The following is a 24,434-nucleotide window of genomic DNA, read 5'->3' as shown; positions in this document are numbered from 1 at the left end:
TTAAAATGGTCTATAAATGATTGAGTCGGTCTCCTGAATATTAAGTAGGCAATTTTTATGCCTTTAAAAATTGAGGGACAAGGGGGAAAAAAAAAGGAGAGAGCATTTAAGCTGATCATAAAGTATGATCATTTACACTGTCTGAAATACTCACGATCATGATGGTACTGCATGTCATTAAACTTTCTCCACTGAAAAGGCTTTCCAATGGTTTGAAGCACAAAAAAAAACCCTCAATAGCAGCATATTGTATACATTGCTATTTTAGTGAATATGCAGAGACACATGGACCATCACCAAACATTTGTGCTTAATCCTCCACAGATGTGTGAAATCTACAAAATTATTCAGCAATTTCTGAAATACAAACTAGCCTATCTGGCACATATAAACATAGCACAGGAAGTCACTGAGATAATATTCCTTCTACCCTAATGTTTACTATAATCATTTACGTGTTCGAATGAATGAATGAATGCATGATTGCACAGTTGTGTAGGTTTTCCTTATAATGTTCAGCTAGTTCATTTTCTAACTCTAATTTAAAAGTGTTCAGAACAATTTTGAGGTTTGCATGTATGTAACTGTACAAAAGATTCTCTACAATGATTTCGTTGTAAACATATAGTCATCTTTCCCAACCCTGGCAACAGTATCAGATGATGTACTTGCAACATTTCTTGTCCCCGCATGAGAATGACAAAAGAACATGTGCAATCAAAGGAATTTCTAACGACCATGAAAAACCATTGTGCGTTTTGTTTGAATCGTTTGTTCCAAAATGACATGCAGTCCATGTATATTCCAGATATATTTAAAGAACATATTTGATCCACATTTTCTAATAGGTTATATATAAGAATATATAAGTTAAAGACCATTGACCTGCAGCTTGTTCAACAAAAGCAAAAAAATAAAAAAACCTGAATGTGGGATTATGCAAGGATTATACCTTCTTCACATGCATAGTATAAACCAGAAATTATTTATCCTAACAAAAAATAAATAAAAATCATGTATGGCTCCAGGTAATGATCTCCTCCAAACCTTATTTTTTATTTTCTTCTAGCCAGAATGAAAATTTCAACTAAGCTTGTTAGGTACATGTGCATTTTAAAGAAGAGAGAAAAAAAATTAAGTATGCTGTTGAAGTGAGAGTTTGTGTTTGCATTAATTACAATTAATTTCCCAATAGCCACTTTATTGCAGTGGGTGAATTAGAAACCTAAAGTTGCAGTTCACTAGCGGCTTGTTTACCAAGATATATTGGAACTCAAATGTTCGGAGTCAATGAATTTCCTAATACATTTTTTGTAGCCAACAGTCTTTACTTTTTACACATTCCATTGTGTGCATACAAAAAACCCCAAAACAGAACAGGCAGGCTATTCCCTTGTTAAGCAGTCACTATTATTCAGTAAATTTATTTTTAGTTATTTAAAAAAAAATAATAAAAAAATGCTTCTCCAGTGCTACAATTCTAACACAACCATAAGGAAAGCACATAATATATTTAAGAATAATTCTTGTACATTTAAGACTGCTCATGAATTTTCCGCGAATTCATTCGGTTACAGAGCAAAGCACATTGATTGAAAACAGCACTCAATAACCTATTTTATTACATTTTTTTTTTTTACATATAAAAAGACTGTTCTGACTATGGCAATGCAAAGAACAGGAATGTAAAAAAATAAAAATAGAATAGTGATACTAAATGTTTATAGCTATGACAGCAATCTAAAACACTGGGAAATATTTACAAGTTAGAAGGAAAAAAGCAAATAAATTCACTATGTACATTAACTCTTGCTGTGTGCTCAGGGTACAATGGCAAGAGATTTAACCAATGCTTGGATGGCACTGAGAGGGTCTACAATGTTCATCTTCTTTCGTTCAAGAACCCAGTCTGGTACAAATCTAGAAAAGATTAAAAATGAATGAAAATTATTAATGAGCTCTAAAATCACACAAATAAAACAGACATGAACAAGAGTAATTAAAGATATGAAAACAGTGGTGGACAGTAACGAAGTAAATGCAATTCATTATTGTACTTAACTAGCTTTTTGACCAATCTGTAATCATTCATTTCCATTTAGAGATACATTTACTTTAAAAAGTAAGATATTTGACTTTCGCAAAATGTAGTTGAGTAACTTCACTAGACTTCAATACATTTCAGAGTAGATAAGTTATATTAATAATTGAGGATGTTCTAGGGCTTTAAATAACAATAACATGAGAACAGTGCGATTAAGAGTCGAGAAAGAAGAAAGATCAACCAACATTCAGATAAATAGATAGAGATAGATAAACATTCAGATAGCTAATTATGGCTACATTATAACCATGATAAAATCATAGTACTTTTACATGTGGTACAAAGTACATTTGAAGGAAAATACTTGTTCTTTTACTCAAGTGAAAGCTTAAAGGGAAAACTTTTACTTTTAATAGTGTAATAATTTCTCTCATGTATCTCTACTTAAACTCAAGTACATGCTGTGTGTACTTCGTCCACCACTGTATAAAATCGCTGTATTTAACCATTTTAATTAAATAACTCATTGGCAATTCGCTTGGTAAAAGCAGAATCGCACACTCAAACATGAAATCTATGCATTTAACATCATGCTCTATCGCTCAATCAATATTTGAATCATCATTTATCTCATTGGAGACACAAGAAAGTAATGGGATATTTGTGTTCGATTTTGCACACCATGTTTCTGGTCTAATTTGCCATCTCGAGATGATCTGCATGATTGTAGATCAACTAGCATTTGTGTAACTGAGCATCAGCACAGTATAAAATTTGATTGGGAAAAAAAAAATGCATTGCTGTAAAGTGGTTAATGTGAAACTCTGCGCAGACACAATCATGTGTTCAGTTTCTAATGAATAGCATTTAAAAACGTTCAGCATTTAACCACCCCCCATTCAGTTTATAATTTATTTTGCCATTTTCAATGAGTCTTACCAAATAAACATAGTTTCAGATGTTAAACACATCTGCTATTAGCTAATAAAAAAAAAGATTCCACAAGTTTGATTTTAAAAATCAGTTGAAGAAAATAAAATGTGAGAATAAGGTGTAGGGGCTTCCACATTTTTTCTAGAATAGATTTTTGGGATAGAGCACTATTCAATTTACATAAAGTGTACTGGTCATAGCTCTGGAATGAAACAGCTTGAAGGAGAATGAAGCTACACACGTTAGGAAAATGTTCCTCTGTGGGCACTTTGCAATAGCATTTTCCGAAGGTTTAATATTCCAAAACCAGGCCCACAGTTTTAAGAAACAATGACATACCTTAGTATTGGCTTAGACTTTTGAGGAGTGGCTTGGGGAAGGAAGCTTCCATTCAGTGAGACATTCATCCTTTGGCTGACTTTGGTTCTCTGGGCATCCATTTTGCATTTTTTAAGTATTAACTTATAAATCCTGCAAATGCGATCTGAGGCCCTTGGGAGCTTTTTCACCTCCTAGAGGTAATAAAAAAAAAATTTATAAATACATTTTGATTATACAAAGTTTTACAAAGTGTAAGATACAGTTATGAATCATGTCATGGTGACACTTACCAATGCCCGTTTTTCATCCTGTACCAAAATCACCAAAAGGAAGCATGCTTTGGTAAAGATGCTGCCCCCCTTTTCTGCAACCTTATCCCCAGCTTTCTCTCTGTACATCTGTAGCAAATCCAAGAGTGTTTCCACGGAGTCCTCCACATCGTAAACAGCGTCTATGGTCTTGTTGTACTACGGCAAAAAGCAAGGCATTTGTATAATTATTAAATTGATAAATCACCACAGCTGACAATATGATTTACAGTGGAGTAAATTAGAACATAAAGAACTTAAAAAATAGCAGTGACAAGACAATGAGTGATTGAATTTTTCACATACTTTTGATAGATGGAGAAGAACTTGAATTGCTAACGTGATGACCTCCATAGACGGCACACTCCGGTTGCAGTTCCTTATCAGGGTAAAGATGGTGTGGGTTGCGCCACTATTCACAAGGTGCTCGCAGCTCTCTGGAGAAAGTCTGGTTGCAGTTTCTTCAGATAAAATTAAAATCTTAGTTGAGACCCTTACATTGTAACAAATGTGCAAACAAACTTGTGCAGAAAATCCTACCTAAATGCTTCAAGGCAGTGAGAATATGGGCATAATTTTGATATCCAAGAAGGTAAGTCAAAGCAGTTGAAGTCTTGTGACACAACTTGTCTTCTTCCTTGGCCTCTCTGTTGACTTTCTGCAAGCGATGCCTGATGGAAAACCATTTTGGCCGTGTCGTGAAGCTTCCTTGAACGATGACCTCTCCAGAGTGCCTTGAGGTGCCATTAAAATATTAAAAGGCCACATATTTATACATCATTCATGAAACCAATATTTTAACCCTCAAGTTCTTCACACAAATGTTGGTTCATCAGGTGAGAAAGATGATAACCCCTCCCACCTAATAGACGTCCCACCTCCTAATGTTCACGTCTCAATTATGAGAGAGAAAAAAAATGGGGTGTTTTTTTTTATATCTCTAAGCATTAAGCATTTTACAAATCCTGGGAAGGCTGCCAACTGTATGGAAAGCTCTCGTACGCTATAAATTGTGTGGAAATGGCCTTGTAAACCTCCCCGGATTAATGAGAACAAAAAACAAACAAAAACATTTTTAAAAACACGAGTACATATTTACATGACATTGTTACCTGGAACTTTATGATTCCACATTGCAGTCTCTCTTTCCTGCGTCTCAGAAGGAATGTTTTGGCGGTGCGCTGGAGAACAGTGGCCGCTTCATTACGATGACTGAACCAAGCCTTCACTGCTCTCTGAACCGTGATGATTTTCTGCCGTTGCTCAAGATATCGTCTTTGCTGAAGCTTAGCCAAGTACCAGCGCTAAAGTAAGATTGAAAACGGAGGAAGAGGAACCATCCAAGCAAAAAAAAATTAATTAAATCAGTATGGACATTTCATTTTGTACATTTGCGGCACATCCTGTATGTACACAGAGTTAACTAATAGAACTTCCTGCTTTCCCAAAACATCAACTTCAGGCACTGACTGTTCACTTGCTGTCTATCTCAAACCTGCAAAGGTTCAATTGTTATAAAATAATTAACAAATCACCTGTTTTAATGCTATAGCTTTTGGCTATATATCAGACCTGTAGATACAACTTGAGAGAAACTATACACAAAACAAAACCTGGCTTTATCAAGGTAATCAGTTAGTTTCCTCTCAGCCTTTAAACCAGTGCAGCCAGGTATTACAAAATGGCTAAAACTTCAATTTACACCTGCAATACAGCAATAACTACAAGCAAAATAAAGAGAAACTAATAATAGAATGGCAGCCACACTATAAACGTTGACTACCTGAATATAAATGACTGAGGAAATCTGCCTCTTCGCTGCTTTCATTGCCCAATGAATTCGCAGTGCCCTCTGTATCCTCACTGCGCACAAATGATGATGAGCAGCAGCTGCAAAACGATGTCGTCTTGCAATATCTTTTGCCTAAAAGATAAAAAGGCAATTAAAGAAATTAAAAAAAAAAATCCATTTCTTTTGTTGAACAGATCTTTAGACTCGTTATATTAACTGAGTTTTTAAGTGGAGACTTTTCTACAGTCATGCAATCCAGAGCCCCACCATATTAACTACACATTTTATTAGGAAGACCGATACACATGCTTATTTATGCAGTTATCATGTGGCAGCAACACAATGCTTAAAATCATGCAGATAGCATTGCTAAGTATCCTATTTAACTTCATATAGTATTGCTGCATCTAGTGGCCAAAAATGGTAATTGCAAGTTACAAGTGCACCAGATTGTCATTTTTTGTGTCCAATGACAAAAGGCTCATTGTGCAAATGACCGCAAGGCTTGCATAGTGTGAAACTTTTTGTAACTGCAAGTACACCAATAAGAAACAGAGTCAAAGAGGAATTAGGATGTCTGGCTCATCTCCTCTCATTCACCAATGATATATTTTATCATTAAAAATTCAATTAAAAATAAAAACAAGTAAACAAACACTATTTGGCATGTCATACATAAATTATTGCTGAAAAACAAACAAAAAAAAAAAATATACAAGAATTAAATATAAAAATAATTAAAAAAATTGTATATGGGCAGTCACATGCTAGGCAGCTCTGGCGTTTATCTTTTGTAAAAGGCGGTTTTGTAAATCAGGCATGATTGCCAGTGATTTCTCCAGGTGAAACATCCGGTAGTGTGTCTTGACTAAGCATTCATGCATCGTGCACGTTTTGACGTCAAACAACTGAGTTACTAGCAATACAAGTCAAGTGTGAAAATGTCAGCAATTCTTGGATTAAAGAACTCTTGCTGTGTGCACTTGATATAATAGAGGCCCATTGGGGCAAGAAATATGCAATAGTCAGGACTGTTAAAGCTGATGTTGCAGAAAATCCAGTTTTCACTTCAAATTGGGCTAGCATTAAAGCACTCCATGGCTTCCACCAAAATAATTTTTTATTGCCCCAATCCAAACTCCCTCATGCCAAAAAACAAAATACATAAATTCTCATTTATCACAGTATGCAAGATCAGGCTACATGTCGATTTCTGTTTTCTTTATTTTATTTATTTATTTACTGCAGTAACTGCCACATACCTACCAGTTTTAGTATCTCTTACTTATTTCTCCATTCTCTGAAGGTAATTAAAATGTACGATTATGCACATTTAGTTTAACGATTAACAGCTTCATATTCTTTCATGAGCTCAAGGTTAAATTAATTCCTGTACAAGTACCGGCCTAAAATAACCTGGCTGAAAAGATAAGGGTGTTGACAGAAATTCAGCAGGTTTACAGATGAACTTTGTTACCCAAAGTTACCCAAACAGATCAATATAATGGTGAAATCATTGTATAATCTCTGCTTTTCCACGAGCCTGATGTACAAAATCCAAAACAAAATTATGAGCACTCTTAATCAAGGCAAATTAATAAGCAATGATGTTTAAAACACAGGCATGAGTTCATGTGCTATGTCCAAGCAGATTCATAATTCATAGATTCATAAAGGACCATTTGTAACATGGGACACTAAATCTACTTTTCTCTCTTTACATTGCTCTATAAAACTCCATTTCTCACTTCTAATAGTTTATCATAATAATATTAATACAAAATTTTTTTTTTTAAAGGGTAATAAAAAGACAATTACCCTTTGAACTGCTCTCCTCTTCCTAGCACCTCTCCACAGGGTTTGCATGACGACAACGGAATTTCTGATTCGTAGGAATTGGGCTCGCTGTTTCCTAGCAATCAGAGTTTCCCGCCATCTTTGCTGAATGACACTGACACTGTGCTGGATCGCTTGAAACCTGAGGTAGAACAAAAACACAGAAAATGTTACTCAAAGCACACAAAGAACACTCCGACTCAAGCGTGTTCAGTTTAAAATTGGCGTTACCTTAACCGCTGAAATCTAGTTTGAAGGCATCTACGGATGATTGCAATGGCATTTTGTTTCGAGACATAGGCGCGTCTGGCCTGGCATCCTCGAAACCAAGCTTGAATTTTAAGTGCCGCTCGTCTCTGCAGGTCAAGTCTTCTTGATCGGTAGGCACGGAATTCTCTCTGCGGTAAACAGATATATTTGGTGAGGCGAGCATACACAGCTTTTAACACTGTTCATATCTGAAAATGTCTTACCTGAATGAGAAGTGCAGAATTCCTAAGTTTGAGGAACTGTTCCCGCTCCGTTTGGCAGAGTTGATAGGCCCTGTAATGCTTCTGAATGACGCATGCCGACTTCTTCCGTTGCTGAAATTTGCGCCTCTCAATCATTCCACGATAGCATGCCTGTCAGAGGAAGTGAAAGGTATTTAAGTAAATTTGAAGATCTGCATTAATGTGCACAAATTCAACTCAACAAAAAAGAAGTCGCAATTAATATGTACAGAAAGCTAATCAGGCTAACCTGAATCTTGACAGCACTTCGTCTCATTTCTTGGAATCTTCTGGATGCAATAAGTCCACGCACTCCCGCTTGAATGGCACGGATGCAATCCAGTGTCCTAAGATAACGGTGTCTCTGTTCCAGTTTTGCTCTGTATGCCCTGAAGTACGTCTGTATTATTACCGCAGCGGCCTGTTGTTTTAGGTAACTTCTCCTGGCTGTTCGCATCCTGAAATTAGCTTGTAGCTTTACAGCACTTGAGCGCAACTTAACGTAGCGACGACGGTGCAAATGCATGCGCAACACAGACTGAATCTTGATAGCCGCTAGTCTTTGTTTTTCGAATCTTCTTGCGATCGCTTGCCGTAATGCATGCTGCAAAGTCAGTGTGGATTTTTGAATTCTTTGGAAGTACTTTCGCTCTTTCTGGACCAATCTGCATGATCTGTACCACTGCTGTATTAAGACTGCGGCATTTTGCATCCTGGATTGCTGCATTCGGCAATAATGTGCCCTGTAAGCATACTGAATAGTAACTGCTGCAGCTTTTGTCTTCATAAAGCACCGCCTTTGGATGGACATCCTTACGTAGGACTGGATCGTCCTTGCTGCTTTGATACGTTTTACAAGTTCTCTTCCCTTTTTGCCTCTGAACCACTTCTGCAAGCACAAGGTGGCATCCTTTAAATGCAGGTATTTCTGTCTTTGTTGATTCCCAAGCTTCCAAGCTCTAAATCTCTCCTGGATAACTTCTGCAGCCCACTTCTGCCTTCTGAACGTCGACCTTTGCTTATGCATTTTTACTGCTGCCTGAATGACAGTGGCAGCGTTGTGCATTTTGGCCATATTCTGTCGAACAGAATGTCCTCGATAAGCAGCCTGGAGACGTATGGCACACGTTTTCAATGCTAAATATTTCTCCCGGACTGCCTTAGATTCAACATAGGACCTGTAATGTCTCTGAATGAGAATACTAGACAACCTCATGGCCTGGTACTTCGTTTCCTCCCCATGTCTTCTGAAAGCCGCCTGAATAATTGTAGCTGCTTGATGTCGAAGAATCATTTCCCTCCGGACACTAAGACCTCTGTAGTAGGCTTGAATGGTAATTACAGCACGACGCAACCTCAGGAATTGCTCCCTTTGCCTCCGAGCTGCAAGCGCAGAACGGAATCTTTGCTGAATAGCAATAGCGGCATATTTCATACACAAATATCGTGTCCGAGCACAATGAGCTCTGTAAGCACTCTGTAAAATGGTACAAGCCTGGTGCTTTTGAGTCAGTGCTTGTCTGGCCTGCATACCACGGAACGCGGCCTGTAAAATAATAGCAGCTCTCTTTTTCCTGAAGGACTCGATGGCTTGCTTTCTCAATTTATTAGCTCTGAAGAGTCTCTGAACTGTTCTTGATGCCCAAAGTAGCTTCTGGTAGTACTTTTGGTTCAAACGCTTTCTGACATGGGATTGAATAGTTATCGCAGCTTTGCGTTTTATTTGCATCTGCTGCCGGACCTTCATTCCTCTATATCCTGCCTGAATTGCAAGCACAGCATTATACTTGTCACGGTAAGCTTTCCGCTGCTGCCTTGAAGCCAAAATGGCTCGATATTTTCGTTGACAAAGCAAGACTGCCGCTTTCATGGACAAGAAACGCTTCCTTTCTTTGTAAACCTGGTACTTTCTTTGAATCAGGATGGCTGCAATTTGAATAGCTTGAAAACTCACTCTTACTCTGTACATTCTGTACCATGCCTGTACCACTGTGGCTGCTCGCTGTCTCTTGCAGATCTCTTTTCTCACCCTCATTCCCCTGTATGCAGCCTGAAAAGCAATGGCTGCTTTTCGCATAGCGCAAAACCACTCGCGCTGCCTCTTTGCGAGAAGATTGGCTCGGTATCTCCTCTGCACCAGGATTGTTGCCTGTTTGAGAGCCTGGTATTCTTTAGATCGCTTGTGTGTTCTATATTTCCTTTGAATAACCTTTGCAGCCATTTGCATCTGCAAGATCCATTTCCTCACCCTCACGCCACGGTATGCAGCCTGCAAAGAAATGGCTGTTTTTTGCATAACACAAAACCACTCGCGCTGCCTCTTTGCGAGAAGATTGGCACGGTGTCTCCTCTGCACCAGGATTGTTGCCTGTCTGAGGGCCTGATATTCTTTAGATTGCTTGTATGCTTTATATTTTCTTTGAATAACCTTTGCAGCCATTTGCATCTGCAAGATCCATTTCCTCACCCTCATGCCACGGTATGCTGCCTGAATACATACTGCAGCTTCTTTCATCATGATATACCTCTTTTGAACAATGTTCCCTCGCTTGTTGGCATGGAACTGCCTCTGGATAACGGATGCAGCCCATTTTTGTCTCCTGTACTGTACTAATTGTAGGTGTCCACGAATGTGTGCCTGAATTACTTTTGCTGCTTTGTTTCTCATACAGATCTCTCTTCTCACCCTCATTCCCCTGAATGCAGCCTGCAAAGCAATGGCTGCTTTTTGCATAGCGCAATACCACTCGCGCTGCCTCTTTGCCAGAAGATTGGCTCGGTGTCTCCTCTGAACCAGGATTGTTGCCTGTTTGAGAGCCTGGTATTCTTTAGATTGCTTGTGTGTTCTATATTTCCTTTGAATAACCTTTGCAGCCATATGCATATCCGAGATCCATTTCCTCACCCTCACGCCACGGTATGCAGCCTGCAAAGAAATGGCTGCTTTTTGCATAGCGCAATACAACTCGCGCTGCCTCTTTGCAAGAAGATTGGCTCGGTGTCTCCTCTGCACCAGGATTGTTGCCTGTTTGAGGGCCTGATATTCTTTAGATTGCTTGTGTGCTTTATATTTTCTTTGAATAGCGATTGCAGCAATATGCATCTCCGAGATCCATTTCCTCACCCTCATGCCACGGTATGCTGCCTGAATACATACTGCAGCTTCTTTCATGGCAAGATACTGTTTTTTAATGATGTTCCTTTGTTTGTGGGCACGGAACTGCCTCTGGATAACGGCTGCAGCCCATTTTTGTCTCCTGTACTCCACTAACTGTCTGTGTCCACGAACATGCGCTTGAATCACTGTTGCCGCTCTGCGCATGTTTCGAAGGTTCCTGCGAACTTTCATTCCTCTGAATATCGACTGTATAATCACGGTCTCAGTTTTAAGTTGTAGATACGATGCACGGATCTCCTTGCCCAAAACATACGCTCTGTAATGCTGCTGTATGATGGTAGCAGCGCATTTGACAGCAACATAGCAGACTTGTGCTTTATACTTTCTGAAATAGGCCTGGATAAGTGTAGCAGCATGATGCCTTTTCTTCTGTTCTCTTCTCACTCTGCAGCCTCGGCAAATAGCCTGGAGACTTATAGTTGATTTTTTAAGTCGAACGTAATCCAGCCTCTCCATGCGTCCAAGCAAATATGCCCGGTAGTGTTGCTGAAGGATAATGGCAGCACTTCTTTGAGCAAGAAAATTCTTCCGAACAACATAAGCCCTCACCGCTGACTGAATTACAGCAGCGGCTTTGTTTTTTTTGTCCACGTCCCGCCTTACTCTCATGCCACGATACGCACTCTGCAGAACTATTGCAGCTTTTTTTACTGCAAGAAATTCAGATCGTTTTTCCTTAGTCACCCGAAAACACTTGTATTGGTTTTGAATGACTATAGCAGCCTGCTTTAATGCCATAAACTTTGTCTGCACCACATGTTTACGATAATGTGACTGGATCACTGTGGCGTTCAGATGGAGCAGGTTGATTCTCTTTCTCTCTGCTTGGCCTCTCCATAATGCCTGCATTTTTATTGTTGCACACTTCAGAGACAGGTATTCTCTTCTTAACTGCTCTCCAAGTGTTTTAGCCCTGTACCGCCTTTGGAGTATACCCACAGATTTCTTTAAAGACAAGAAAGACCTTCGAGCCAGACATCTCCTGTAAGCAGTTTGGATGACAAGAGCAGCCTGGTTTTGCTGTGACATTTCTCTTCTGGTCCTCCATCCTCTGAATGCTGCTTGAAGCCTCACAGCCGCAGATTTAACCTCTTCGAAACGCTTCTGCTCAGCCTTCCTTATCAAGCAGGCCTTATACCACATCTGGATAGAAACTGCAGCTCGTCTCATCTCACCTATGCGTTTTCGTACACGGGAGCCCCTGAAAGCGCTCTGGATCACAACAGCAGATTGATGACGCTTTTTCAGGTGTTGAAACTCGCGCCTCTGATGAGTACCTCTGAACCACGCTTGAATTAAGACAACCTTGGATTTCTTGCGGAGATATTGTTTTTGGCATTGTTGCATTCTGTACCATGCCTGGATCCGAATAGCAGCAGAATTCCTCACTGCCATTTTTCTTGTATGCCATATTCGAAAAGCAGTCTGGATGACAACAGCAGCATGACTCTTCGTTAGGAAAACTCGTGCCTTCCATTCCTTGTAGGTTTTCTGTATGAGTGAAAAAGACAGTCAGTACACCTACAAAGTAGCACTGCAACAATAAATGAAAATGAACTAACGATATAAACTTAATATGCATGTAATTATGGGCCATTATATGCAATTAATCATGTTTAAAATTAAAATCACCAATGATATCTAAGATTTTACCAACAGAGAGAGATGAACTGTAATTATCCAAAAAACCAGTATGTAATAGAACCTTGGGTTAATAACAAGCCGAACTACAACTCAATTTCTTTGTTTCCCAAAAGATGTTTCACTGTTTACTACCGATTATAGAAATTATATAGACAGCACTACACAATGTGTTCACTCAAAACAATATATTCTAATAAAACTTCTTCACTTCAACTGTATAAATTCAGTTATTTTATTATGCGATTAATATCAAACCTGTATTAAGATCGCAGCTGATTCTTGCAACGCAAGGATTTTAGCTTCCCTCGTTCTTCTCAACTCCTCTCGGGTCATGTGACCTCTCCAGATGGCCTGAATGACTGTGGCAGCCATGTTCTGTCTCTTCAGCCTTTTTTTCTGTATGAAGCAACGCACAAAGTCCTGGATTTTTTTTGCCGCCTGGTTCCTCAGCTGTGAATGGAAAATGTCTTTAAAAAAATACAGTACATTTAAAAATGGTGTAAAAGGTGTTCAGCTGGGTGCATTACCTGATTGATCTTAATGTCCTTCTGCAGCTTATAGCTTCTCCATGCACTTTGAATAACTCTGGCAGCTCTAGTCTCATTCCGGAGATCCAAAAGTCGAGTGCAGAGGAAGGACAGGTAGCATGTAACCACCTTTATGGGAACAAAACACGTCCATGTTGAGTAAAAAACAGGCTATGTTGAGTATATACAATTACAAACCATTATGCCCAACAATATAAAAGTGTTTCAAGGGTTAATACAGATAAAAATAATTTAACATAGCATTCTACCATAGAAAATAGCATTTCCAAATTATTATTTTAATATTATTAATATATTTTAATTATTAATGTTTCTTGTATGAAAATTGTGACTGCCTTTTTTTTATTTTAAAAAACCCATACTATTAAATTGTATATAAAAAGGTTTACAACGTTACAGAAATCTTTAAGTAGATCATTTTCTTTAATTTAACCCTAATGAGCAGGACAGGTGAGGGAGCAATGTAATATGTATATGGTTATAATATTAAGAAGTTAATTATTAGCAAAAATCCCAAATGATGGGATACTGGTCAGATCATAAACTGTGACTAACCATGTGCAGTCACACCATAACAACCCAAACACCCATGTATTCATTTCAATACATCAATTATCTAGTTAAAATTTAATTCCAGTGCACCTTTTCATTTGGGATTGTGTTAGACATGTCCTCTGGTGTAATCATGGCAGGAACCGCTCCAAGATAAGACACTGCTAAGCTCACCAGCTGAAAATTTCTTCGCTCGTTCTCAAGAAGCATTTTGAAATTCACTATTGGAGATGCCAAATCTAAAAGGGAAAGGATTCTTAGAAACTAGTTCTTAAAAATACATGCCATAAAGAAATAGTAGTACAAAAAATATAAAAATTTAACATAACTCACAGCTCACACAAATAATATAAGCTTGTTTTTTTTCCCCTCTAATAAATATATGTCCTCCTTTTCAATGAAAACTTGTGCAAACACACAGAGACAAATATTGCTCAAATATACCTTTCCGCTCCAAAGAGTCAAAGGAATAGTCAGAGTCACTTGAGGAGTTGTTCAGTTCCACTTTGGAATGAAGGCCACACTCAATTGTTTGTGTTGTTTCCTGCTGAATATCCTCAGCTCGCAGGTGGTTGGGATGGTAGTGGTGAATAAGATAGCAAAGGATTCTACCATCAGAGAATGACACTGTAAAATTTTCAGCCTAGAAAGAGAAATAGGATGCCATTAAAATACCAAAACCCAGGTTGTTTTTTCTTTTTTACAAAAATTATTTATTTATTATTTCCCCATTAACAGTGTCTTAAAACTTACAAAGCAGGACAACAAAAATCATGCATTTTTATATACTTTAATATGCAAGGATATAAATATTGATTACTAACCTTCAACCCATAGAAGCCACAAACTGCGTTAACCCAGTCCATCAACAAAGCCAGCTTCTCGCTGGAATGTTCCAATGTAGATCTTCCTGCAATGCTCTTAATAACATATTCATTGTCCCCTAAAGATAGCAATTTCTGTTTTGTTCTCCAGGTTTTCCTGAGGAAGCTGATTTCTTCTTTAAGCTGCTCTACATCAAGCAGAATCTCAACCTTAAAAAAAAAAAAATTAAATAAAAAAAAAAAGGGGTAAAAAACTCTTAGTTGCAGGATTGACAGTTTATACTGTATCTTGAAACATCGACATGCTATACAGGTTCAGTAATCTAAATAATTGCAGCTATAGAAATGCATTAATTAGAATTGTTCTCACTGATGCTAGTGTGCATGAACACGCTACCTGAAATGAAAAGATTATTTTCCATAAAAGGTTAAGTGTCTTCTCTCTGTGCCCATCTACTATGTCCCTGGAGTCAATGGCAATACCTAAGAACATGAAACACAAAAGTTAAGAGATGGTAATCATTTCTAAAAATGTTTGCTAAAAAAACATTTTGCCGAGTCTTGCATTTAATAAGAGTTTGAGAATGCACAAATAACTAAAAGTACCGTGCTCGTCTTTCAAGTCAACCCCTTTCTCTTTAAGCACCTGCAGTACAACACCGACATTGTGCACCTTCTGAAGACGACTAATCGCAGGCATCCGCAGTTTACACGACAGGGACCAGTCTTGAGTGAAAATCTCCATGACGCGTCTGAAACGCGTTCAAACAAAACTCATGATTAATTACTTAAACATTACTATTTAATTTCTAGCATTTAAACACTACTAAAAAAATAAAGGCAGTGCAAATCTGCGTAAACATACACCAAGCGAATGCCACATTTTAGATCAGTGGCAAGATTCTGCACAGCAAAGTTGAACTCATCGAGTGGGGTTTGGACGTGGGACACGGCAAGACCTAAAAGGCCAAGGTGGCGTGGAAGGATTCCCTCCCCACTGAGGAAGTCTCTTGAAAATGCTAACAGTAGATCTTTACTTGTCTGAGAGCAAAACACAAAAGCAAATGTCTTTTAAGTTAACTCTTCTATAAAATATGTACATACGGCATAGAACTATTGTAAAGGCTTGCACAAACTATATTTCTATATTTTACAAAAACCTTGAACAAAAAAAAAGCAAGAAAAGTATGTTATATAAAATATTTAAGAACCTTAAATTCTGCATCCATACAAAACAAGCAGGGGTCATGTTCAATTAGCCTAGACTCTTTGGCCTTGTCCAGAAAGCAGACAAGTAAGAGCAGTTTCTTTAAAGTAAAGCGGGACAGCATCTCCTCATGCCCTGTTGGGGAAAAAAAAAAAAAAAAGAATACCAAAAAAATAAAAATAAATTCAAATCAATTTTAAATAAAGTTGATATCAATATTAATGCAGGGTTGTACTGAGGGTTACCATCTCTGTACAAGTGGGGAACTTTGGGGTGTCTGAACTCTGCAGCAATGTCTGGATTCCAGAGCAGTCGCCCAAGTATGAACATGGCCATGCCCATGATGTCGCTGTTGCTCTCCAAGGAAATCAGTTCTCCAAAGATTGTCTGAAATAATATGAAAAGTGTGATGCTAGTACACCAACAGTCTCTTACAGAATTATTTTTAAACGGATCAGTATCTATAAAAGATATACCTCCAGGCCAATTCGTAGCCAGAGTGGATTGTAAGACAGGAGCCAGTTTAGAACTTTTTGTCTTTCACCTAATCAGTCAAAAAAATAAATAAACATACATTTAAATTAGTAAAATAATTTTTTTAAGCTCACTGCATTAAGAAAGAGTGAGTCACTGCAATGTAAAGAGCTTTTATCAGCAACCTTGCTAGCAAATGCCATCCCTTTTATTGGGCAGCCGAACAATACAGGATCAGCCTGCAATTATACTGAAACAACTCCCGTCTGCACTGTCACAAACATTTTAGTTATAAAATAGCATAAATTTGCTTGCACACGGAACAGCTATCCTTCAGGCCACGCACCTATATCTTTCCAGAGGTGTCGATCCTTACGAATAAGCAGCCTCTTTGCCTCCACCTCCACCTCCAGGCGCTTTATAGCTTTCGCCATTTTCTCAGACGTGAACAGCTGGCATGCTGCACGTCGAACACGGTTCAAGTGCCTCCGGGCTGTATAAGTCCTGAACGACATCTCTTCCTTGGTTGGCGCTTTGGGTATGTTCACCTTCTCACTTCCCATAGTCAGTGATAAGGCATTCACTACAAAGAGGAGAAAAAAAAAAAAAATAAACTATCCTATTAAAGCTTAATAAAATAATCATAAATATCGATATGTCAAGTATTTATTATTTAGAATTATTCCCTCAACATCTAATAATAAATTATTAGTATTCTGTTGTCAGAAATGTTAAACATTAAATTACTATTTAAAGAAAAAACAAATTATAATGACAATTTCATTAATTTTCAATGTGTATTAAAATGAGGAACCTATTGCACAATTATGGGTGAGACGGATCACTTTATTTAGCTCTGTTTATGTTGGTTACCATCAGTAACTGCTAAGTCTTCTCATGTTATGGTTACAGTCCTTACAAAGAGTGCAATGTCTTATGAATTGCAGTTTGCCAAACCTGCATCTGAGTGTCTAGGACAGGGGTCAGCAACGTTTTGAAACAGAGCTTGGGTACCAATTAATGTAAAGGTTTGATACGCAAAAGCCGAAATAACAAATTTGCTCAATTGACCTTTAATTACATGTTATTATTAATTATATTGATCTATATCTAGTCATGCATATTTTAATATTGTTATTTTCAAATTCACACCAATGCAAGTGCAATTTAAAAAAAAGGATAGCAACAAAAAAAATTTGATGCAGTTCACTGGTAAGTGGCGCTATGGTGAGCTATTTTTAGAAGAGGCCAGTGGGCGACTCATGTGGACCATGTTGGTGACCCCTGGTCTAGGACTACATCACATAATATCTTGACGTGATATCTTTGGTACAGAATCCAGAACCAAACCAATACAAGTACACAACAAGTAGTGTTCTACCCTTCACTAGTGATATACAACTGTAACAAGTCTTCTTCTTCTTCCGGCGTATCCCATTAGGGGTCGCCACTGTGAATCACCCGTCTGCATACCCCCTGTCCTCTACATCTGCCTCTTTCAACCCAACTACCTGCATGTCTTCCCTCACCACATCCAGAAACCTCCTCCTTGGGCTTCCTCTTTTCCTCCTTCCTGGTAGCTCCATCCTCCGCATTCTTCTACCGATATACCCCATGTCCCTCCTCTGCACATGTCCAAACCATCTCAATCTCGCCTCACTCGCTTTGTCTCCAAAACGTCCTACATGCACTGTCCCTCTAATAAGCTCGTTTCTAATCCTGACCATCGTCGTCACTCCCAACGAAAACCTCAACATCTTCAGCTCTGCTACCTCCAGCTCCACCTCCTATCTTTTACTCAATGCCACTGTCTCTAAACCATACAACATTGCAGGTCTTGTAACAAGAATTGTACTAAAAAGATTTATGGCTATTATATGAACTTATTTTGGTCATCAGATGTTTCACAAAATATGGTTTTGCAATGCTACTGCAGTGTCTTTACCTGGACAAATTATTCCAGGTCAGCCAAAATATCAAACAGTGTGTAGATTTTAAAACAAAGATTGCACCTTTGGTAACCTCAGTGGCCACTTTAAAGTCATCAGGTGTGAGAACATAATTCAGCCACCACGTAAACCCTCGTTCCTGCTTTTCAATCCACCGCTCGTCGTAAAACATGTTCTTGGCAGCAAATGGCATCGGATGCCTGGGTATAGCTGTTAAAAAAAAAATTGGAAATGAATTTACATGAACTTCAATACATTAACATGTGAGCTAACTTGCCTGTAAATTAAAAAAAAAAAAAAAAATACCTGTCTGTGTTGGCTTTATAAAGTTCAGCCGGTTTTGTGCCACGGCTATAACCTTTTTGGTCTTCACGTTGGAGGAGCTGAAAGACTTCAAAGAATGTCCCCCTGCACAAAAGATAATGACTGACTTCTGAAAATTTCATAAGCCATTTAAATAACAAGCTATGTGCTTTTAATCAGTAGAGATTATAACAGGAGACTTTATTTACCCCGTTGAGTTGATTTAGCATCAGACTTTTGTATCGACACTTTTGTAGACTTCCTCGAGCTTGATGCTACAACATAATGTTAATTTGTTTACAACACGATACATGAAACAATAAGTGTAGTACAAAATTGTATTTCTTTCCTTGAGATTAGGTCAGCTCTTTGGAATTATATATACACTGATCAGGCATAACATTATGACCACCTGCCTAATAGTGTTGGCCCCCTTTTGCTATCAAAACAGCCCTGAATATTCAAGCATTAGAGTCATTAACTGCTTGAGGAATTTGAGCCAAAGTAACTTATCTGTTGGACCAGACCACAAGGGCCAGTCTTCACTCCCCCTGCATCAATGAGCCTTGGCAGTCATGACCTTGTCGCTGGTACACCACGGTTACTTTCTTGGACTACTTTTAATAGATACTGACCACTGCAGACCAGGAACACCCCAAAAGAGCTGCAGTTTTAGAGATGCTCTGACCCAGTCGTCTATTTGGACCTTGGGAAACTACCTCAAATACTTAGACATGCCTATTTATCCTTCTTCAAACACATCAACTTTGAGGAAAAGAATGTTCACTTGCTGCCTAATATACCCCCCACTAACAGGTGCATTAATAAAGGGATACTAGTCATAGGGTCATGCCTGGTTGGTGTAAATATACACACACACGCACTTTATTTATTTATACATACACACGTATATTTTATATATTAATAAATAGGGCAGTCAGTCAATATTTCATTACGATTTATTCCACAAATGCCATGACTTCAATTAATCGCACATTTTTATTTGTTTTAAAATGTACCTTAAATTAATACTTTACGTTTTTATACTCTAATCAACAGATGCATGGACAAAAATAGATACTTTATGCAAATACATGTTTATAATTAGTAAAGCCATCCTCAATATACAGCATGAACAAAATATTCTTGTAAAATATTTTAAAGTAAATCATCCGGCCCCCAAACGAAACTTTTGCTACGTTTCCACACGGATGGTTTTAATTGCCGGATATGTGCATCATGGCAGATTTTGGTGCTTGATTTGAAACTTGGCACCTCAGTAAAACAGATGTTTAATAATTAAAAAAATTATTATTATTTTTTTTTTCCCCAGAGTAAAAGGATGAGAAAGGAAGTCGGGAATAAATGCATCCTGCATTGAAGGTTTTAATTTTGCCTTATTTATTTATTTACTTATATTTTTAATAAAAAGGATTAAACAAATCCATGCTGCATTAATCCTGGGTTATTAAATTATTAAATATTATTTGTGCTGTTAAAATTAATTTGCGTCAACGCATTCATTTTGACAGTCCTAACATAAAAAAACCGACCCGCCAGAGATGCCCAAACTAGGGCTGGCAAGCCAAAGTTGTTCCCATAAAGACATATGAGAGCAGGGTGGGAAGGGGTATAAATGATCAATTACAAATTGATCATTTATAATTTTCAAAAAATTCTCATGTCACTGATATTAAAATCATTCAGCTGTATACCTTTATAGCCTGTATTAGGCTTTGAACTCTACTGTACTATAAATTAGACTGTTTCCATGTTTATTTTGTGATATTTCAAAGTTTAATTGAACCAAAACTTTGAAAAACGACACTGCATTGGGTAAGCAGGTTACAGAGTAATTCTTCAAATTTATTTATTTCTAAAAATTAAGGGGAACTATGGCAGTTTTAATTTCAATATTATAAGTCTGGAAACCTCTGATATACGTATTTTACAAACTGGATTTTTTTTCAAACTTCAATTGAAATGAATTTTAAATTATTTTACTCACCAGTTATTTTTCTTTGACTTTGTTTACTCCTTGACCCAAACTCTTGTTCACGGCAGGATTTTTTGCATTGTTGCATCTCATCAGAGCTTTGTTTGACTTCAAATGTTTTGGGTAAGCACCCCGAGCTGTTCCGTAAATATTCTTCACTTTTTCTCTTTCTGTTCTGGCTTGTCGTGCGGCTATGCACAGGAAACATGTCCTCGGCGACACAGAGGGGCAATATCTGAACGTCCGAGGCAAAACCAAGAGATGACGCAGCACTGTTTGCATTATTTTCACTATTAAAGGTTAGGATTGGTTGCACAGCAGTGCAAGTGGGGTTTGCAGGCTCAGTTGAAGATGGTTGTTGAGGCGTTAATTTTAGTTCTGATTCTTGGGGTGGTGTTATATTAGATTTAAGATTAGCACATGAATCAGAGTTCACCACAGGCAAAACGGAGACCCCATCTAGTAAGTCTGTGTTTGACTCACTTTTCCGCAAAAGTTGACGTCTGATGGTTCTTGTTTTGTGTGTGTCTGGACTGTGTTTAGGAGAAGCTCCTGCTTTGCTTTTGATAACTGTAGCAGAGTTTAAAAGAATCTTCTTTGGTTTAAGATCGTCCTGGTTCAATTCATCTTGACCTACTCCGTTGTTAAATTGTGTATCCGAGGAAGGGCAAGCAGCAGGGATTGTCTCATCCTCTGATGCTTTAGTGGATTTGACAAAGAAAGTTAGCCTCGGCTGTGCAATGTCAATCTGGGGGGAGCTGTCTGCCACAACATTTATTGTTGTTTCGATATTACCATCCAAACTTAAATCAACAGAATCCACAGAATCTGCTACATTCAAGCTAGAACAGGCATTTGGGGGGCTCACCGGACATGACAGATCAGAATTAATGACAGCCAGAGCATCATCAACAGACAAAATCGGTCTCAATGACTCCGAACATCCATCCTTAATCGGTTTACAAATATAAGGCAGAGGACTTTGAAAGCGCGGCATCAAAGCGTTGAACCTCTCTGGTGTACCAATTGGTGACATTGTCTTATTCAACACTCTACATTCTTTGTAATCAGGTTTATTCAGTGGTACAGAAGAGATATTCTCTTTATCCATAGAGGAAAGAAATTTGTCAGCTGGCACCAACAGAACAACTGGGGACTTGTTTTGAGAAGGCATGCTTTCCAATTCATCATGGATAGCCTTCGGGATGCCTTGGGGGATCACAGGATACACAGATTGAGAGTTTTTCTCTTTACTGCCAACAGGCCTTTGGCAATTATTTTCCTGGTTTAAAGATTTTAATGGATTTGAGGCTCTGTTCCTCTTATATTGTGGCTGTCGAGACACACGGAATGTCTTGTTGGCTGCCTTGATCGGGGTCGAGGCCACTTTTCCACCATGAGAAGGGACTCTTTTGGATTTGATAGTATCCCATAAACTTTTCTGCTTAAAAATAAAAAAATCCACAGACAAAGTAAATAATTATGCAGGGTTATGGGTCAACTCAAAAGTTATTAAAAGAGCTATCAAAGCACTTGTCAGAGGGTATGAGGTTCATTTAATGCTTAGTGATTTGCTATATAACCCTGCAATACATGTTTCACATTACATTTGTGCTGACTGTTGAAGCATTTCAAAACTCTTTAGCTCAAGATTTTTTTTCTTATTCAAAAAGGAGAAAAAAAAACCTTTTGGATGATGAGCCAAATTCTTCCAAAACCATCCTAGCTAAATGAAGTCTAGTTGGCTGAGGTAAACATGCACTGAAATTTTATTTCAAATGATTGAAAGCCATTTACCATGGCTGAAAGAGAATGCATTCCTGGAAAACTGGGAAAGGGGTCTGCAGGATGTCCGTGCTTAATCCGTGTTAATGTTCAGTGGGGTTACACTGGCATAGAATAATCCGAAAAGAAAAAGACTTACCTTTTTGGGTTTTTGCCCCTCTGCTTTTCCAAGCAAAACTGCTTGATGCTTGACAATGCCATTTGCAATAAAGCTGAGGAGTTCTCTTACACCACCCTCTTCTGCTGGTGTCCATGTTACACTTATGATCACTTTGTCTTCAGGCTGTAAACACAGCATAGATTTAACATTATTCCTTCAGAAGAGTAGCAAGCAAACAACTAATCAGGGTTTGAGTGGGGAAAAATGTTTGACACATTACAAATATTTTTCTCTAATACACTGCTTACAATAAAAAGTTAGTTATTACTGCTTTGAAATGATTACAGGGCAATTTTCTTAAAATCTCAATTTGCGATCTTACAATTATATACAATGTAAAAATTATCAGTATTGCAATTGAAGGAGAAATTACTATATTGATAAGGGGTAATTTCCGATATGCTTTCTTTTCCCCATTCACAAAGATTGACTACAGATTTCATTTGTATTATTGTTTTAGTAACATACAAAGTGATCAGTTCAAGTACATACAAAATCTATTAATCATAAATATGCAGATCTGCATAATTAATGGGAGTTATCAATATATGAATTTAAACAAGGATTCCAAAACATGGGATGTGTGTATTTGCACATACTGTATTTCCATATTAATAAAGTTACCTGGCAGAATACAGATCTGCAAAGACACATGGAAATCATTGACAATTATGCCTTTCCACTGCTTCCTACTCATATGAATTTTATAGTAATCTGGTGGTCTGTTTTAGTGACACAACCATACACACAGCCTGCAAGATAAATTCATGACTCATATTGAGACAATCAGAACAGAATGGAAAGGAGCTCCCAAAAAAAAAAAAAAAAAGAGGCCAGGTGAACTGACTAGGCAACCTGCCTTAGCCCTGTAATTAGATAGATTGGATTAAACGTTGTCATTGCGCAAAATACAAGCACAGGGCTAATGAAAAGCAGTTATTAGAATGACACGTTGGACTGATGGAAAGAAAAAAAAATCCCCCTCGTCCAACTGTACTGGACATGTTTGTGAGATATTATATTATATATATATATATATAAAAATAAAACACTAGCATACATCCTATTCAAAATACACACCAAAGATCCACCAAGACTCTGAACATAAGTGTGTGTATATTGCAGGAGAATCTCCTGGCATGAGAAATGGCTGTGTGGAAGCACATGCATATATAAATGTGTGTGTAATTACATATAAAATAACACACACACTCAAACACAATAATAATAATAATAATAATAATAATACACACACACACACACACACACACACACACACACACACACACACACACATTTATTTCTCTGGGTCACATATTATACTCACCGGGATTGTGAAGATTGTTTGATCAACTGAAAATCCCCTGGAAGATGGGATTTTGTCCACAGTTACAGTAATGGCTGCCTCCTCGGTTGGGTTTTCAATGCATAAAGGCAAAGATTTGGATGAGTCCAACTTGACCGTTCCAAAAGTTACGAAAGGAGACCTTGAAAACTGAACCAAGCTGAGAACTGGAACCAGTGCATCGTTTTCCTTGTCGTGTCCTTTCGCTCGATAAGAAGGACACGTTGGACTGATGTCAAAAAATCCCTCTCGTCCGACTGTACTGGACATGTTCGCGATTATTTCCTGAAATGTATCATAGCTACACAAATCGCTAATAATCCGCCGTTAAATCCACCGCTCGTGCTCCACACACAAGCCAGTTAGAAAGACAGAAGCTTTTTGAATCGGAGGCTGGTGTGGTTAGCCAATCACAACGCAGAACAACATGCGCTCGTCCAATCACCGAATAAACAAAATGCGACCTATCAGATCTTTCAGATCCAGTTTAAACGTTTAAAGCCACGCCCACAATACCGGAAGTAAACAGGCTGCTCACGAATGGTCGTTTGGGTGTTTCTGTACTTTTAATATATATTAGGGGTGCAAATAAGTATTTTTAAATAAACAAGATTAAAAAACATTTTATTTTAAATTTTTTTAAATCACACTCAATCAACTGTATTGCTGTCTATATATATACATATATATATATATATATATATATATATATATATATATATATATATATATACATTTACATTT

At 37.9% G+C, this 24,434-nt stretch overlaps 1 protein-coding gene across 1 annotated transcript; it reads right to left on the bottom strand.

Annotated features, from left to right (window-relative positions):
- Positions 1–1,184: 1,184 nt before the first annotated feature.
- Positions 1,185–24,076, bottom strand: aspm (assembly factor for spindle microtubules). The gene is given in 30 exon segments (XM_046857155.1): positions 1,185–1,920; positions 3,317–3,489; positions 3,589–3,765; positions 3,913–4,067; positions 4,147–4,285; positions 4,287–4,340; positions 4,719–4,910; positions 5,390–5,530; positions 7,217–7,376; positions 7,466–7,632; positions 7,708–7,857; positions 7,976–12,394; positions 12,803–12,997; positions 13,075–13,203; positions 13,738–13,886; positions 14,092–14,290; positions 14,472–14,681; positions 14,869–14,954; positions 15,078–15,223; positions 15,337–15,512; positions 15,683–15,813; positions 15,924–16,065; positions 16,155–16,222; positions 16,499–16,735; positions 18,165–18,311; positions 18,408–18,509; positions 18,614–18,679; positions 20,413–21,844; positions 22,325–22,468; positions 23,673–24,076. Coding segments are annotated over 30 exon segments (10,074 nt in total). The 5' UTR covers positions 23,961–24,076; the 3' UTR covers positions 1,185–1,820.
- Positions 24,077–24,434: the final 358 nt, after the last annotated feature.

The sequence above is a fragment of the Silurus meridionalis genome, chromosome 9, assembly GCF_014805685.1.
Source record: "Silurus meridionalis isolate SWU-2019-XX chromosome 9, ASM1480568v1, whole genome shotgun sequence".
Taxonomy (NCBI): domain Eukaryota; kingdom Metazoa; phylum Chordata; class Actinopteri; order Siluriformes; family Siluridae; genus Silurus; species Silurus meridionalis.
Note: the sequence above shows the minus strand (reverse complement) of the source record. Positions and strands in the feature narration are given on the sequence as shown.